Source organism: Glycine max, chromosome 8, assembly GCF_000004515.6.
Source record: "Glycine max cultivar Williams 82 chromosome 8, Glycine_max_v4.0, whole genome shotgun sequence".
NCBI classification, from domain to species: domain Eukaryota; kingdom Viridiplantae; phylum Streptophyta; class Magnoliopsida; order Fabales; family Fabaceae; genus Glycine; species Glycine max.
Genome location: NC_038244.2, coordinates 16,415,564 through 16,430,262, shown reverse-complemented (window position 1 = coordinate 16,430,262; position 14,699 = coordinate 16,415,564). Strand labels below are relative to the sequence as shown.

Below are 14,699 nucleotides of genomic sequence, written 5' to 3'. Positions count from 1 at the left end.
TCCTTTCCCTCTTGAAGATATTTCAAACAAAAATTCAGCACAACACCAAAAGAACTAAACTAGAGTGCACGTAGACGAACCAGCTAATTACAACAAAATAGAAAACCTGAACTAGAAACGTTGAATGAACGTACCTAATGAGAATGGAATTATGACATTTTTCTGACACCCGACGAAATTATGTGTGTAGCTAAACTGTAATTTTCTCTTAATTAAGGGGTTGACAAACCTTATAATTTTTTGTAGTGATATAGCAACTGGTAGCACAAATAAATTCTTACATTAAAATAATAAAATATCAAAACAAAAGGAATGATGCAATAATGGCGTGATATAGCTATTCAATTCTTAGCGAACGTGTAGGTACGTGTTTAAGTATAATTTAATACTAAATGGATTTATTCGTACAAAAGAAAAAAGTATTTGCATGAATACATGTCTATTAAAGGAGTGATTTTAATCCTCTAAAAAGAAGGAGTGATTTTAAAGTGTATTCTGACTCCAAGCTGTGTCGAGTCTGCTGACCAAATTAATTAACATTAGATTTTGGTTGTGAGAAAAGAAAACGAAGGAATGGAAAGAAATTAAATATGTAAAAAAAAAAAAGAGAAATAAAATATAAATAAAGTGAAAGTTAATGTTGTTCGGTTGAAGTGAAATAGTATGAAAAATATATAAAAAATATATTTGAAATAAAGTTGTTTAGTAAATATAAAAAAAAAAAGAGAGAAATTATTTTTACTAACGAGAAATAAATCAAACATTAAGTCTACTGTTCATTTCTCTCTTTTTTTTCACGTATCTGTGGAGAAATCCTGCACAATGAGAGCCAACATTAATTTTAAAATTTTTACTTCAATTTCAACATCAAACAAGTGGGAAATAGTAATTTCCACTCACTTCGATCTTCTTTCTCTTTTACTTTCTTTTCTATTGTACTAAGCAATTAAGGGCTAAGATTGTTGTCCTCGCATCCCTATTATAATTTGGTAATTAAAAAGGATCCATAGCATTCATTAGCACCAAGGGGGATATAATTTAGGTTCATGTTTTGCAAGATGTAGATGATCAAGTAGCTAATAGTTTTAGCTAAGTATAGAATGCAGTTACCGAATCAGTTTCATATTTTTGAATTAGTGTCAAATTTTATTTGTACTGTGCCTTACATGTGAATTCAGCTTTTAGTTTCTGCACATATGTAGGCTATTAGTCGCCTCTCTGTTTTAATCACACAAAAGAGAGTGATTTTATAAATTTTCAAACTCACGTGAGAAGTCTACACAAACTCACGTGTGGTTCAACTCACTACCTTAAGGCAACCTCCCACCAATAATTGTCGGTTGAGGAAAACTTACACAATAAAAAGTAAAACCTAAATAATAATAATAAATGAAAAATATCTAGCTAAGCACACCCACAGTTTATATTCTAGGGTAGGTTGATTCAAATGCAAAACCAACACATTTTTCATCCCCTCCTTTTCCCACTACTATCACACACACACACACACACATATATATATATATGCCCCCTTGCCCTCTCTTCCTCTTCAACCCATCCCATTCCATCTTCTCTCTCTCCCTCTCTAAAATTCGAAAAAATAACCTAAAACAAATAGAAATGGAAAGCAATACACCTGTAATAGCAAAGAAAGAATTGAGCATAATACATGTGGCCTTGTTCATGTTGAGGAAAGGCATCTCTAAGGGGAAGCTAATGATGCACCTCAACAACATGATGCTCAAACGCCCCGGCAAAGCCATCGCCAACCTCATGTTCCACCACAACCACGGTGTCTCCGGCAACAGCCTCCATTTCTCCGCCGCCAGGGAGTACGAGTTCAGCTGCAGCAACACTCCAAACAACTTCTTCGCGGCCATTGCCAGCAGCAACAAGCGCCACCGCCACATTCCCTTCTTCACGTGCGCTCACGCGCCGCCCACCCTCGACGACGACGTGGCTACGGTTAATGCAGTTAAGGGCGTGTTGGAGATGCTGAACAATGAGACCGTCGTGGAGGCATCACCGGCCGCGCTTCCCGGGTTCGGACGTAGCCCTATGGTGAGGCAGTTGATCAGGGTGACGGACTCTCCGTTCCCACTTGTTGAGTCCCAGGATGACAAGGACAACCAAGTGGACAAGGCTGCGGAAGAGTTCATAAAGAGGTTCTACAAAGAGTTGAGGAAGCAGACTTGACTTTCTTAATTAATTTATTTCTTCATAACGTTAATTATGATCATTATGAACGTAATTAACCTAATGAGCAGTTTTGGATGTTGTCCTTTGATGATAATTTTTGTCTTTTGATGATAATTTGTGTGGACTAATTAGGACAGGATGCAAGTTATTTAGTTGCATTCAGGGAATTTTGTAAGTCTACTAGTGGTTGTTTCTGACATATATATGAACAATAAATATGAAGTAAACTAGTACGTAATTAATTAACTCGACGCCTTGTTTCTCTTCAATTTTAATTATTTTGTTTTTAAATTATGTGTTGACGTTTTTGAAGGAGCTTATATATAGTATGCAGCATGTTCACCTAAATATGTTAACATGGTCCTTTCTGGTTCGAACCTGTGGAAATGATTCTCCAACAACTTAAAGAATTGAAAAAATAATTAAAATTCGAACGAGTCTAACTAATGGCTTTAAACATGGGCATGGTTTATCTTTCATGGTTAATATAAATTACACTATTCCTAACAAGCTGGGGGACGATTAATCATTGATGGAATCTTCCTTATGGAGGTATATATATTCTGTTGATCGTACAACCCCTTGTACTCAAAGAATATATTGAATCTTTGCATTTGGAAATGATAGTGTAGCATATCCAAGCTCGCAAGATTGTTTATAATCAAGCTTTTTTTTCCCTCTCCTTTACCTTACACATTATTATTCTTTTGGATCTTTGTTATACGCCTTTCAATAAGTTAGTATTAATTATTTTCCTTTCGTATATGTAGCACTCCAAATGTATAATGACAACATTTGGTGACAAATTATTGTGGTGTGTATTTGTGCCAAAATCATGACTACAGATTTGGACTACCCTAGACATGCATATATGCATTTGATTGTGTGTGTAATTGGTGAGCCTGATTTGGTTTAAAGTTAAATTGGCTTTAACAGCGAGACCACCACTACATTGTCTTCATATGATTCCACTAATGTCAAAGTGAAACTATAGCTGGCCCCCTCTTCAAAATATTGCTGCCTTCTTTTGCTTTTGCTTTTGTTTTTGGCATTTAATGACTTTTTAAGTTTTATAAGATACCACTTTTCTGCTACTTAAGCTGGTTGCTATAGAAGAATGTTTGATATCAGCGCTTCCATGGAAAGAAAGACCCACGTACAAGTGACAACATTGGCTGTGTTACCAAATAATTATAATCATTTCAATCTTTTCACTTGTACCGTATATAGCCGTGATAACAGATAAGATACAAATCATGTAGTTATAATATAAAAGGGATTAAAATCAATCCTTTGATTTAGTAGTGATTAATTAATTAAGCCATAGCAGTTAGAAAGAACGTGTTAAATATCATATATTATAGTATCATCTGATCAAAGAAATTAATTTTCATCTTATATACTCAGCGACTGGTTGAGAAATTTGTAGGCTTCTGGGTTGCACGTGTATAATATGTATGTATACGGCAATTCAAACAAATTATTTATATATTTGTGTGTCAGCTGGATCAGATTAAATTAATTGAAGTTCTTTAATTTACGATCATCAGAAATGACACGATCGAAATAGTCATTGTTGTATTTAGACCAAAAAGTTGCAGAAATAATTATTGTTGTATTTTACATTCTGACCATTAATTACTTTTAGACTTGTCATCTTTTGACTAATAATAATTCTGATGAAGGACTGAAATACATATGATTAATTATATTGATCATCACAGTGAAAGAATTAACGTGTATAGTAGAACAAAAATTACGTTAATGATTTGAAAAGAGCAGTGTCGGACTATTAGGTCCAATTAATAAAGAAATATGAGCATTATTTTGTCATGCATTATATTATTGATTTTAGAAAAGGAGAAAAAGTTCAAATTAAAATGTTGATTTCGATCAATAATAACTAAAGATGAAAGCTGGATACCTTAATCGCTGTTTATTGCGGGCAAAGATGGAAAATTCAAAACTAGCAAGCTAGGTTGTTTCAACTAGTTTATTCACTATGAAAGCTGGCAACAGGGAAAGATTCATAAAGTCTATAATCAATTCACTTATTCACGTTTCATTTACGCTTTTTTTTTATTCATAAATTTGAAGGAGGCTACCAAATCATTTGTATTTTCATGACTTCTTGATTTAGAACTTTATTAAGTTGTGCACTTCGATCAGCTATTAAAGCAAACCTACAAACAAGCTATGTGGTTGTTAGTGTTGATAGTTATTTAATAATAATAATAATAATAATAATAATAATAATAATAAAGGCAAATGAATTGTCACTGCATTAAGGGGCATTTTATGTGACCGAGTGACAAATGCACAGATTTATTGGGGATCAGTGGACCTTTTGGGAAAAAATAATCTGCTTTGTCAAATAAATCAAATCAAAGAATGTCCAAATTGCGAGATAATTATGCATGCCTTGCGTTTTTTATTGTTAGTCACAACTAAGGAGTGCTCAAATGATTACGTAGTAAGTCTTAATTAGCTTTCCATCTATGAGCTTTTACATTTTTCAAAAGTTCAAAAAGGTTTGGCTGGGCCCAATTTAATGATTTCTAGAAACTTGAAGTTGAGAATACCAATAATTGATAATGAATTTTTGAAAAAAGAAATTTCATGAAACTTTTTTTTTTATGGGGATGAAACTTTTATTTTACTGCTACTGGTTTTCGCTAATACATCTCAATAGGGGATGTGAGAATTTAAAAGACTATGGTTTGGCTTTTTTTATAAAAAAAAAATAATCGATGCACTTATTTGTATAATAAATTTATTAATTTTTATAATAATTATATTAAAATTATATAAATGATATTTTTTATTAATAAATAATATGAAACTAGGAAACATTTCACATGCATTGAAATTAAAGTGAAATTTGTCACTAGTTTGTTAAGAACCTAATCAATATGATTAATTAACCATGTGGCTAGCTAGCATAGTCTTATTCACCTCTAAAGATATTCTATATATTTAGGGGCCTTTTGACTTAGTTGTTTTGTTTCAAACGTGATTACTAGCGTGCTCTCTCTTTATTAGAATTAGGGAAAAAGCATGAAATGACATTATAATTTTGGAAGTTGACCGTGACTAAAAATTCCACATGACGAAAAACGAAGCACCCGCATTACTTTTTAAAAGCTTAACGCAGCCATGCTTTATACATTTGCGCGCCTTTGTTAAAGCTGATTCAACTATGTTTTTCTCGGTGCTCAAATTTTTTGTATTAGTTGAAACTTCGTTTAGCTAGGGTTCAACCCAAAATGTTACTGTTCACAGGCTAGCGTAATGATGATTTAATGTTCTAGAGGAGACTCCAACCAAGAAACAGCAATTAAATTAAAAAAATCAAGATTCTTCAAAAGAAAAAATATCAAGTAAGAAAAAAATAAAAATAATCAAAGGGAACAATAGCGTTTTTTTTTAAGCAGAGGGAACAACAGGATTAGTTGTCCTTCTGAATTTTTTTTTTACCAAATTAGTGTAATTTGGTTTTAATACATAAAATGGGATAAGTCGTGTTTATGGAGCACGACCTCTCTTTATTTTTTTTTTTCCATGAATAATGTGTAATGGCCTATGGAGCCTTATATGTCAACTCTTATATTTTAAGTCTTTCTTATTATCTATTTAATGCAATCATGTTTCCATTGCTCTTTTTTTATGCTTAATTGTTTGTTATGGTTTGACCATCCATATAGTGTTTAGAGGATAATACATTGAAAATTTGTTATTTTCTAAAGAATTGAGAAAAGGTATCTAAATAAAATCATTGCTAGAAATATATTGATATTCGTTTAGCCTATTTCATGCATCTCTAATCTTAATGCGATTTATTATTTTTATCTTTGCAAAGAAATTTTATTACTTTTGAGTTAACTTTGAATAATGCGAATTAAATTTTATTACTTTTGAGTTAACTTTGAGTATCTAAATATCCGATAATAAGCAAAAAAAAAAAAACACTTAGTGCAAGTACTATGTAACACATTGGATGTCAATAGTCCTAGAAGGTTTCAAGGATAACTAGGAAACAATAATTATTTACTCCAAAACTAATTTAATTTTTTATAATTGTTAGTATTTAGACTCATTTATTAACTTATGTTTTATTACATAATACAACAGTATTTTATTGATCAAAGACCATTGGAATCGAAAAGAATGAAGGCAATTCGTATTCAGTGTGCAAGATATTATTTGAAAGTTAAAAAATCAAACACTAGGAGTTTAAGTGATTTTAGAATGATAGAGTAGTTATTATGTTAATTTAGATTAGGTTACAAATGATGGTATGGATTGACTTTCATTTTTCTTATAATTCATTGTAAATATTCAATTAAATATAATGGACAAAACTTCTTTTTAATTTACATGTTAATTGGGATAATTAAAAAAATAGACAGAAAATTAAAAAAATACAAAAAAACATCATTTTCCAAATAACTGATTTTGTTTTTGACTGACAACATCGATTTTCATACAAAACCGATGTGGACTTCTACATACATTTTTTTTATGATACCACATTGATTTTATACAAAACCAATGTTGTGTAATTTACTTAATATCAATTTTGAAAAATCGACGTTAACGTTGAGACTTTCAACGTCGGTAGTTTTAACATAAGCTAATAACTGATGTTGAAAATTCTTAATAATCAATGTTAAAAGTCTATTTTCTAGTAGTGTCTATACACATCAACGTGGATTACCAAGATATTTATAATTATTGAAAATTCACAAACAAAATTTTGAAATATTAGTTGTTTTGATATTGAAATTGAAATCAATTTATTAAACCTAGCTATGATTTAAAATCTTGTTAACAAAAATCTATGAGTATTTTTTATTTAATACAATTAAAAAATTATAAGAAAAGTATTATCAATTAATTTAAACAAAAAGGAAAATAATATAATTAATCAGATAAGATTTAAGGGACGAAAGAATATAATAAAAAAACTGAAACTAAAAATTATAAGCAAGCATCCTATGAGACAGAAAAATAATATAATTTTTAAAGTGATTAAAATATTAGATTTTAAGAAAATCTTTAATATAAAAAATTAAAATGAATAATAAGTTTTGTTTAAAGAAAAGTAAAAATAAATGTTAAACATTAGTAAAGTTACTCTATCACAAGATAAAAAAAGATGACACAACAAAAAAAAATTCTAATGTTTAAAAACAGAAACTCAGATTTACAAGAGTTGTATTTATTTGATCATCTAAGAATATGTTCACGAATATAAAAAAAAACTTATATATATATATTCTAAAAGTACTGCTTTGTATTCTACTTGTAATAAGGACAATACATGTACGTTTTTCCATAATTATATATATTATTGAATTGAACATAAAATATTGTTAAATTGTTAATGATTATCAAAGTCAATTAAACTACCAAGGGTATTAAAATAAGTATTATTTCTTTTCTTTCTAAAAGCTAATAATTGAAGGTGTTTTATACATAGGTTGGTCAATTCTAAATATGACGTTTGAATTTGAAAAGGTATATATATATATATATATATTAGTATAGTAGCATATTTGTTAATATTTTATAATAATTTAAAAAAAAATCTTTTCAAAAACTTTCATCTAAAATATGTTGATCAGAATATGTTATCTTGCTAATCAACATATTTTCTAACATTAATAGAGTTCTCTTGATCGATCAAATAATTAATAAGATCATAACATTATGATTTGTTATAATTTGCAATGAAGTTTTTTTTTTTCCATGTGTCCGTAGTTAAACGTTCTAATTTCTTAAAACATATGCATGTCACTCAGCATACAACACATTTTTTAATACTATCACTACTAAAAAAAGTCTTTTCACGTCGTTGGATTAACAATAGTTTTAGCAGAACCGTTTCAAAAGAGGCACAGTAACATTTTTGTAATTAACGGAAGTTGTGTTGTTGAGAGTAGGTCATTATATTAACAATGGTTTTTTCAAAAATCTTGTGGTTGGTTTCTCTAAAAATCAAAAGCTTTTGTTATTCGTCATCGTTGAACCACTGTGATAATTTATTTTTAGTTATTGATAAATTATTTTAAAAATATTAAATTTAATTTAGAAATTAAGATAGTATTGATAGATAGTGACAAGATGTCAAGGAGAAAAAATGAAAGCACTCTTATTAAAGAAAAACTTATAAAAATATTCTCATTAAAAAGTAGTTCCTAAAATAACTTTTAAAGATAAGTATTGTAATTTCTATATAAAAAAAGGACTTAATATCAATAAATACTATTTTTTTTTTATTTGGGGGGTGGGGGGAATGAAAGACTGGGGCAATCAGCCCCAAGCAGCACTACACTCTAACATTTTTTCCAGCATATATTTATTAGAAAAAATATATACCATTGCTCGAATTTTTTAAAATGATATCATTAGTAAGACAACGTATCCAGGTAAGTGGCATAATCATCTCTGAATCATATTTGATGGAGAAAAATAAAGGAAAACTGGAATACGAATAAACGAATTGAACTTATATAGAGATTGTCTTCCATCGACAATCTCCTTGACATATGCCAGCTATTTCATTCCAGAATGCACATATTCGGCTAAGCATCCTAAAATAAACTTCGTACGTGTTTGTCTTTAAGTTGTATATGTGCGTTAACAATAACAAAACACATCAAAAGGAACTAAATACAAAGCAACAAATGCTGCATTTTGTGTAAGAACTAATGGAATATCAAACACACTCATGGAATAGTTTTCAATGAGAGAAGGTAACCTAAAAAAAACTTATTAATTCTTATGGGCTCATAGCCCCTACTACGCCTTTTACCCCAGATTAAAATAAATCGTAGAAACATTTAAGAATGTTATAGTTGCACCATTCAAAAAATATTTTAGTAGAAAGTGTAAAAACATCAAAAGTATAGAGAATGAAAAATTCTTTCCCTCTCTTCAACATTTCTTATACTGTTTCTAAGCTATTGAATATTATTTCCATTTTTAAATTATTGATGTTTAAGTATGAACATACATAGATTAAAAATCATTTAATATATATAAAATATTATTGTATTTCATATAAAATATATTTATTTAATATGAATATAAATGTGGTTTTTTTTATCAAAATAAATTTTAAATAAGCTACAAAAATAGAATTTTATTGAAGGTTAAAACAAGTTATTTGAAAGAAAAAAATAACAATTGTTAAACAGAAATACATATAAAAATAATACTTAATAAGACTTTACATTTATAAGACATCCATAACTTTAGAATAAAAGAATAAAGTTAAAATATCAATAATTGCAGAATGAAGGGAGTAGCATCTTTTTAAGTTATTCTAAAAAAAGCATCTTTTAAGTTAGCCAGGGTCCTTAATTATATGATCATACACATTTAGCAGCAAAAAAAAAAGGAAGGAAAAAACGCGTAACAGTCTTCTGCAATTATTGCTGGGCCAACAATGATCATGAGAAACCCAACCCAGAGAAAGATGACTAGCTGTGTTACATGGGCTTTTCTTGTTTACTAAGACACATAGCATAGGTGAAAATATTTCCAAGGGTCGTTAAATGTAAAAAAACGCCCACCGTGGGGCTCGAACCCACGACCACAAGGTTAAGAGCCTTGCGCTCTACCAACTGAGCTAGACGGGCTTTTGATACAAACTTCCAATTATTATTTATACAATTAATTTCACCAATTTCAGTCTACTAAAAAGTCTAAATCCAACCATTATCATATTTAAAATTATATGATTCAACAGAAAAAAAATTTACTACTTCCATTCACAACTTCTACAATTTTTTTATCAACTTAATTAGTATTCATTAATAGTGTAAGAATTTTTAACATCAATCATTTCATAGAATGTCACATTTTAAAAAAATGAATCTTATCTTAATTGCATTAAAACTCACACATATAATGAATTATGATTGATTAACAATGTCAAAAGCATTACACAGATATAATAATTTTCTTAATATATAAATTGAAGATAAATATGAAGAAACATCATATTCGAAAGTAGATCCCTTAATTAGTATATAAAAATTAAGCTCATTTTTATTACATTATTTATTTTGTTTCATACTTTTTTTCTAGCTCACTCTCTGCTATAGAAAATTGTCATCATGTGTTTATATTATAAATGCGAGGAGTGGAGTAGCTAAGTTAACTGACAACCCCCTTCCACTTTATGAATATATTTCTAAAATTGATCATATTATTTGTTCTATTTAATTATTTATCCAACAAACTTATTGTAATTACTTAGCAAAATTTATTAAATTTAGAGTAAATACACTATACATTGATAATGTAATTAGATATTTATCTAATCATAAATTATTATATTTTAAACAAATATTTTTTACTTTACTTCTTTTATTTTTTTTATTTCTTCCTTCTATTCTAAACAAATATTCATATTGTACAAGAAAGACATAATATGGTTTAAATATGGATGGATAATGTGACATTTAGTAGTTCCAAAATTATGAGACAACTTTTTTCCGGATTATCAAACACTAAAAGACAAAAACACCAAATTTTACCCCCACTCTCCTCATTATTTTTCTCCCCTCCCCCCACCCCCCCACCCCCCCCCCCCCGACCCCCCCTGTTGTTCGTTGCATTTGACACTACCAGCTACCTCCTCCAAATTCCAAGATTCAAATTCAATTCATTTCCTTGCATAACCAAATGTGTTTTCTGATCTTCTTCTTGTTCTTATTGTTGTTTTGAAAAGAGTTTTCTTCATGGTTGTGACCTTGGTCATTGAACAAATAGAGAGGAAAAAGTAGATAGAGGAAGCAAAATGGGTTTGTTCACTACACCAAAAAACATTTTCTTGTGAAAACTATCGTACCTTTTGTGATCTAGGGAATTTTATTAGTTTATGTGTTTTTGTAGAGTCTTAGTGCACCTGAAAGAGGAAAAAAAGTTTCAAATTGAAAGACTACTCACTTAGTCAATAGACCCAGAGGCTCAACGAGGAAGATGATTCAAATGAGAGCACCTGACACTTATTGGCTAAGCAAGATTGTATTCGAAGAAGCCACATAAGCTTGTCCTGCTAAGAGAGTAAACCTCCTTGCAAAAAGGAAAAAATGAATTTAATTATAATTTACTTAGCATTTTTTCCTTGTCAAGAGAGAGTGTCTTTATGCATAAAAGAAAAAACACATATTCTCCAGGCACTTTTATCATTGGAAAAAAAGGATATCAATCTAGAATTGTGTGTGACTACATGTGTCACCTATTTCATTTTTCTATTTTTCTTCATTTTTCCTCTTGCATTGTGTTTTGTATTTTGATGTCTCTTGTGACAAAGAAAAGCTAGTTCATCCATTGCTGGGGAATTGGTATACTAAGCATATTCTCAAATAATTGATCTTTATATTTATTCAATGTTGATTTTTGTGTTATTGCTTATTTTATTGTTATTGTTTGATTTATGGACTAATCACCCATGTATGACTATTTTATAGTTTAAAATGTTGTTGGAAAATATTTTTTAACTAAGAATCGAAAGTAGCTTATAATGGGTGTTATATCTATGAATGAAATAACACTTATTCGTCTTATTGAACCTGGGTTTTTGAATCCAAGTGGTTTAACTTAACATGTTAAAGGATTATGAATTAGGTTAAACAACTTAAACTCTTTCATATGAGAAATCATGATTAAAACATTATAGCATGTTAAGGTAGAACTAGAGTTAAAATTGAATAAAGAAAACCTTTATAATTACCAGAGTTATTAACTTAGTGTAGCCAACCCCCAACATTTCATTAATTCTACACTTAAACCTTAGTTACATACTAGCTCTTTGTGTTTTTGTCTCTTAGAATTATGTGAGGTTTGTAATTGTTTATTTTATAGCTTAATCTTTAATTTTTGCATCTTTATCTTAAAATCAAATATCCTTTGCCTAGTCATTGAATTTACCGAGTAGCCTAATACAAATAAGTCATTGTGAATTTAACTTTGTACTCAAATTGTAAAAATACTACATTGATTGATATACTTGTCATACTATGCTAAACCTCTTATTCCAAAAGGGGACCAACCCGATCCTACAAAAAGAAACCAAGTAAAACTACATGAATCCCACTCAGCCTTATCCCATATGTTTACACTAAATGTAACACTATCCTTTGGCATTTGAAACCAAATTATCTAGCATATGAAAAAAACAAGACAAATGTATCCTATAATAGTTTAAGAAAGGAAGGATGGACATACATTGCATTTATGTTAAAGAAGACACAAACCACACCTTACCACAATTCAAAACATGGATCTTCTAACATGGATTTGTCACACTAATATTACCTTGGTAATAGAGAAAGGTCAAAAAATGTTTCACACAATAAAATATCATTACCAAAGTGATTAGTATGATAAGAAAATTTAATAAATTAAATCGCAAACATCACAAGATAATTAGAAAATACAATAACAATAAAGAATAAAAATATATAAAAATAAAACTGCATAGAGCAATACATTTTCCTATCAAAGCAGCATAATGACTTTTGTTCACGTTCCTCTGCAATTAAAAAGATAGGAGGTTAAGGTTTCAAGGAAAAGATGAAGTAAATACTTTTGTACCTTTTTCTAAAAAAATCACAAAAATAAATAATAAAAGAACGGAAACCCTTAATACCAACCACAAAAGACATAAACCCTAATCCAAGAACCCAAACATCAACAATAAAGCAAAAAACAGTCACTATCCAAACAAACACAGAAATCCCCTAACCCCCTGTCAAAAAACAAAACATAACAACTAACCAAAAAACATAATTGACTTTGGTTATTTCGATCACCAAAATCACAAAATTGTATTCTCCAAAATTAAAATTGAAAACAAAAACAGAGGAATAAAGAACAAATTGTGATGAGTGAGGAGGAGCTAGATCTCGTCAACCTTGAATTTGAACACAGACATATGATAATTGGAATTGAAGAGAGAGAGTATCACAAAGGTTACCTTGAACACATTTGATTGGACGCGATTAAGGCAGAGCATGATCATAAGTAAGTTTCAGATGTGCAACAAATGAGTTAATTTTTAGCATCAAGTTATTTTTAACTTTTAATATTTAAAAAACGCATGAGAGTTGGGTGACCTGGGCACACAAGGTGTCAAATTATTGACATTTACTTATTTACATAAATGATTTTGATTAAATAACGATTTAATTACTGTTTTAATTTCTATTTTATTTTTAGGTCAAAACTATTCTTCTTATCTTATTTCTAAAATGTTGAATTAGGTCCTTTATTATTTTTTAAAATGAATTTAATTTGATTTTATTCTTCTTTCAAAAGCTTTGAACATTTTCAAAAAAATGGGACTAATTTTGGTTTTAAATGGGATCAAATTAAATTCATTTTAAAAAAATAAATGGCTTAATCAAAACTTTTTAAAATAAAAAGAATTAAATTGAACCTTATTCACCATCATTTAATCCCTTCATTTCCCTATTTTATTTAATGAATAAATTGTATTAATATAATTAATATTAAAAAGTATTAATAATTTTAATATTAAATTTATCGCAATATCTATATACTGTGAGTAATCACACATACTTGTATCCTCATCCATTAAATAATTAATTTAAAAAAAAAATTGAATAATTAATCTACCTATATTATGAATTTTGATGCCTAATCATAAAATGTATTGCTATTTATCATTCCTATTCTTTGCACTTAAAGGATGATAAAACAGATTAAACTTGATTGGCCGACCTATCAACTAAAAAAAATGGCTAATGGACATTAGGCGGTTCAACCCATTAACCTGCATGAACAAATTGCTAGCAGATGACTATTATTACTTTAATATGTTATTAATTTACTTAGTCAATGTAATATGGCCTAAGAGCTCACTTTTTGAGAAGGAAAATGTTTATTGTCATGGATAAACATAATGAGTCAATAGTTGACATCAATTTATTTATTTAAGTTATTATAATTATTATTATTAATTTATTTCTTGAATTAAATTCTTCGAATAAGAACATTTATAGTCTAACTTACACAAAATTATTAATATTTTAGGTCTTTTAATTAAATTTGATTTAATGTGAAGTAAGAAGTTAGTTCTTTAAAATAAAAATAATGACGGTTAGTTCACTTACTTGAGAGTTAATTCACTAATGGTAGGTGGATTAACTTTTCCCATCCTATTTTTAGATGATTTAATTTATTTTGTTGTACATATTTGTAATATGTTTTTTGAGTATGTAAATTTTTAAGTTAATTTTTTTTGTTATCTAAATTTTTTTATTGTTATTTAAAGTACACATATGTTATTATTAATTATTAATTTATTTTATTAAGTCAATATTTTGAAGAAAATTCATATTATAATTTAGGAAAAGTTATTAATGTTTTAGATTGACTCAAGTAATCTTAGACTAATTTACTTAAACAAGATTTTGAAATTGAGTCTTGTAAAAAATATGATTGAAAGTGAAGCTCCCATT

General features: G+C 28.8%; 1 protein-coding gene and 1 non-coding gene across 2 annotated transcripts; one reads left to right on the top strand and one right to left on the bottom strand.

Annotated features, from left to right (window-relative positions):
- The first annotated feature begins 1,458 nt into the window (after positions 1 to 1,458).
- On the top strand, positions 1,459 to 2,445 carry LOC100786760 (uncharacterized). The gene has a single exon (XM_003532996.5). The coding sequence runs from the start codon at positions 1,525 to 1,527 to the stop codon at positions 2,194 to 2,196; it is 672 nt and encodes a 223-aa protein (XP_003533044.2). The 5' UTR covers positions 1,459 to 1,524; the 3' UTR covers positions 2,197 to 2,445.
- A 7,327-nt stretch (positions 2,446 to 9,772) lies between these two features.
- Positions 9,773 to 9,845, bottom strand: TRNAK-CUU (transfer RNA lysine (anticodon CUU)). Its single transcript has one exon. It is a non-coding gene; the product is annotated as a tRNA-Lys (tRNA).
- Between the last annotated feature and the right edge of the window lie 4,854 nt (positions 9,846 to 14,699).

What these genes read in the sequence shown, in the direction of transcription:
- LOC100786760 (XM_003532996.5), top strand. Translation starts at nt 1,525, where the DNA reads ATGCCCCCTTGCCCTCTCTTCCTCTTCAACCCATCCCATTCCATCTTC.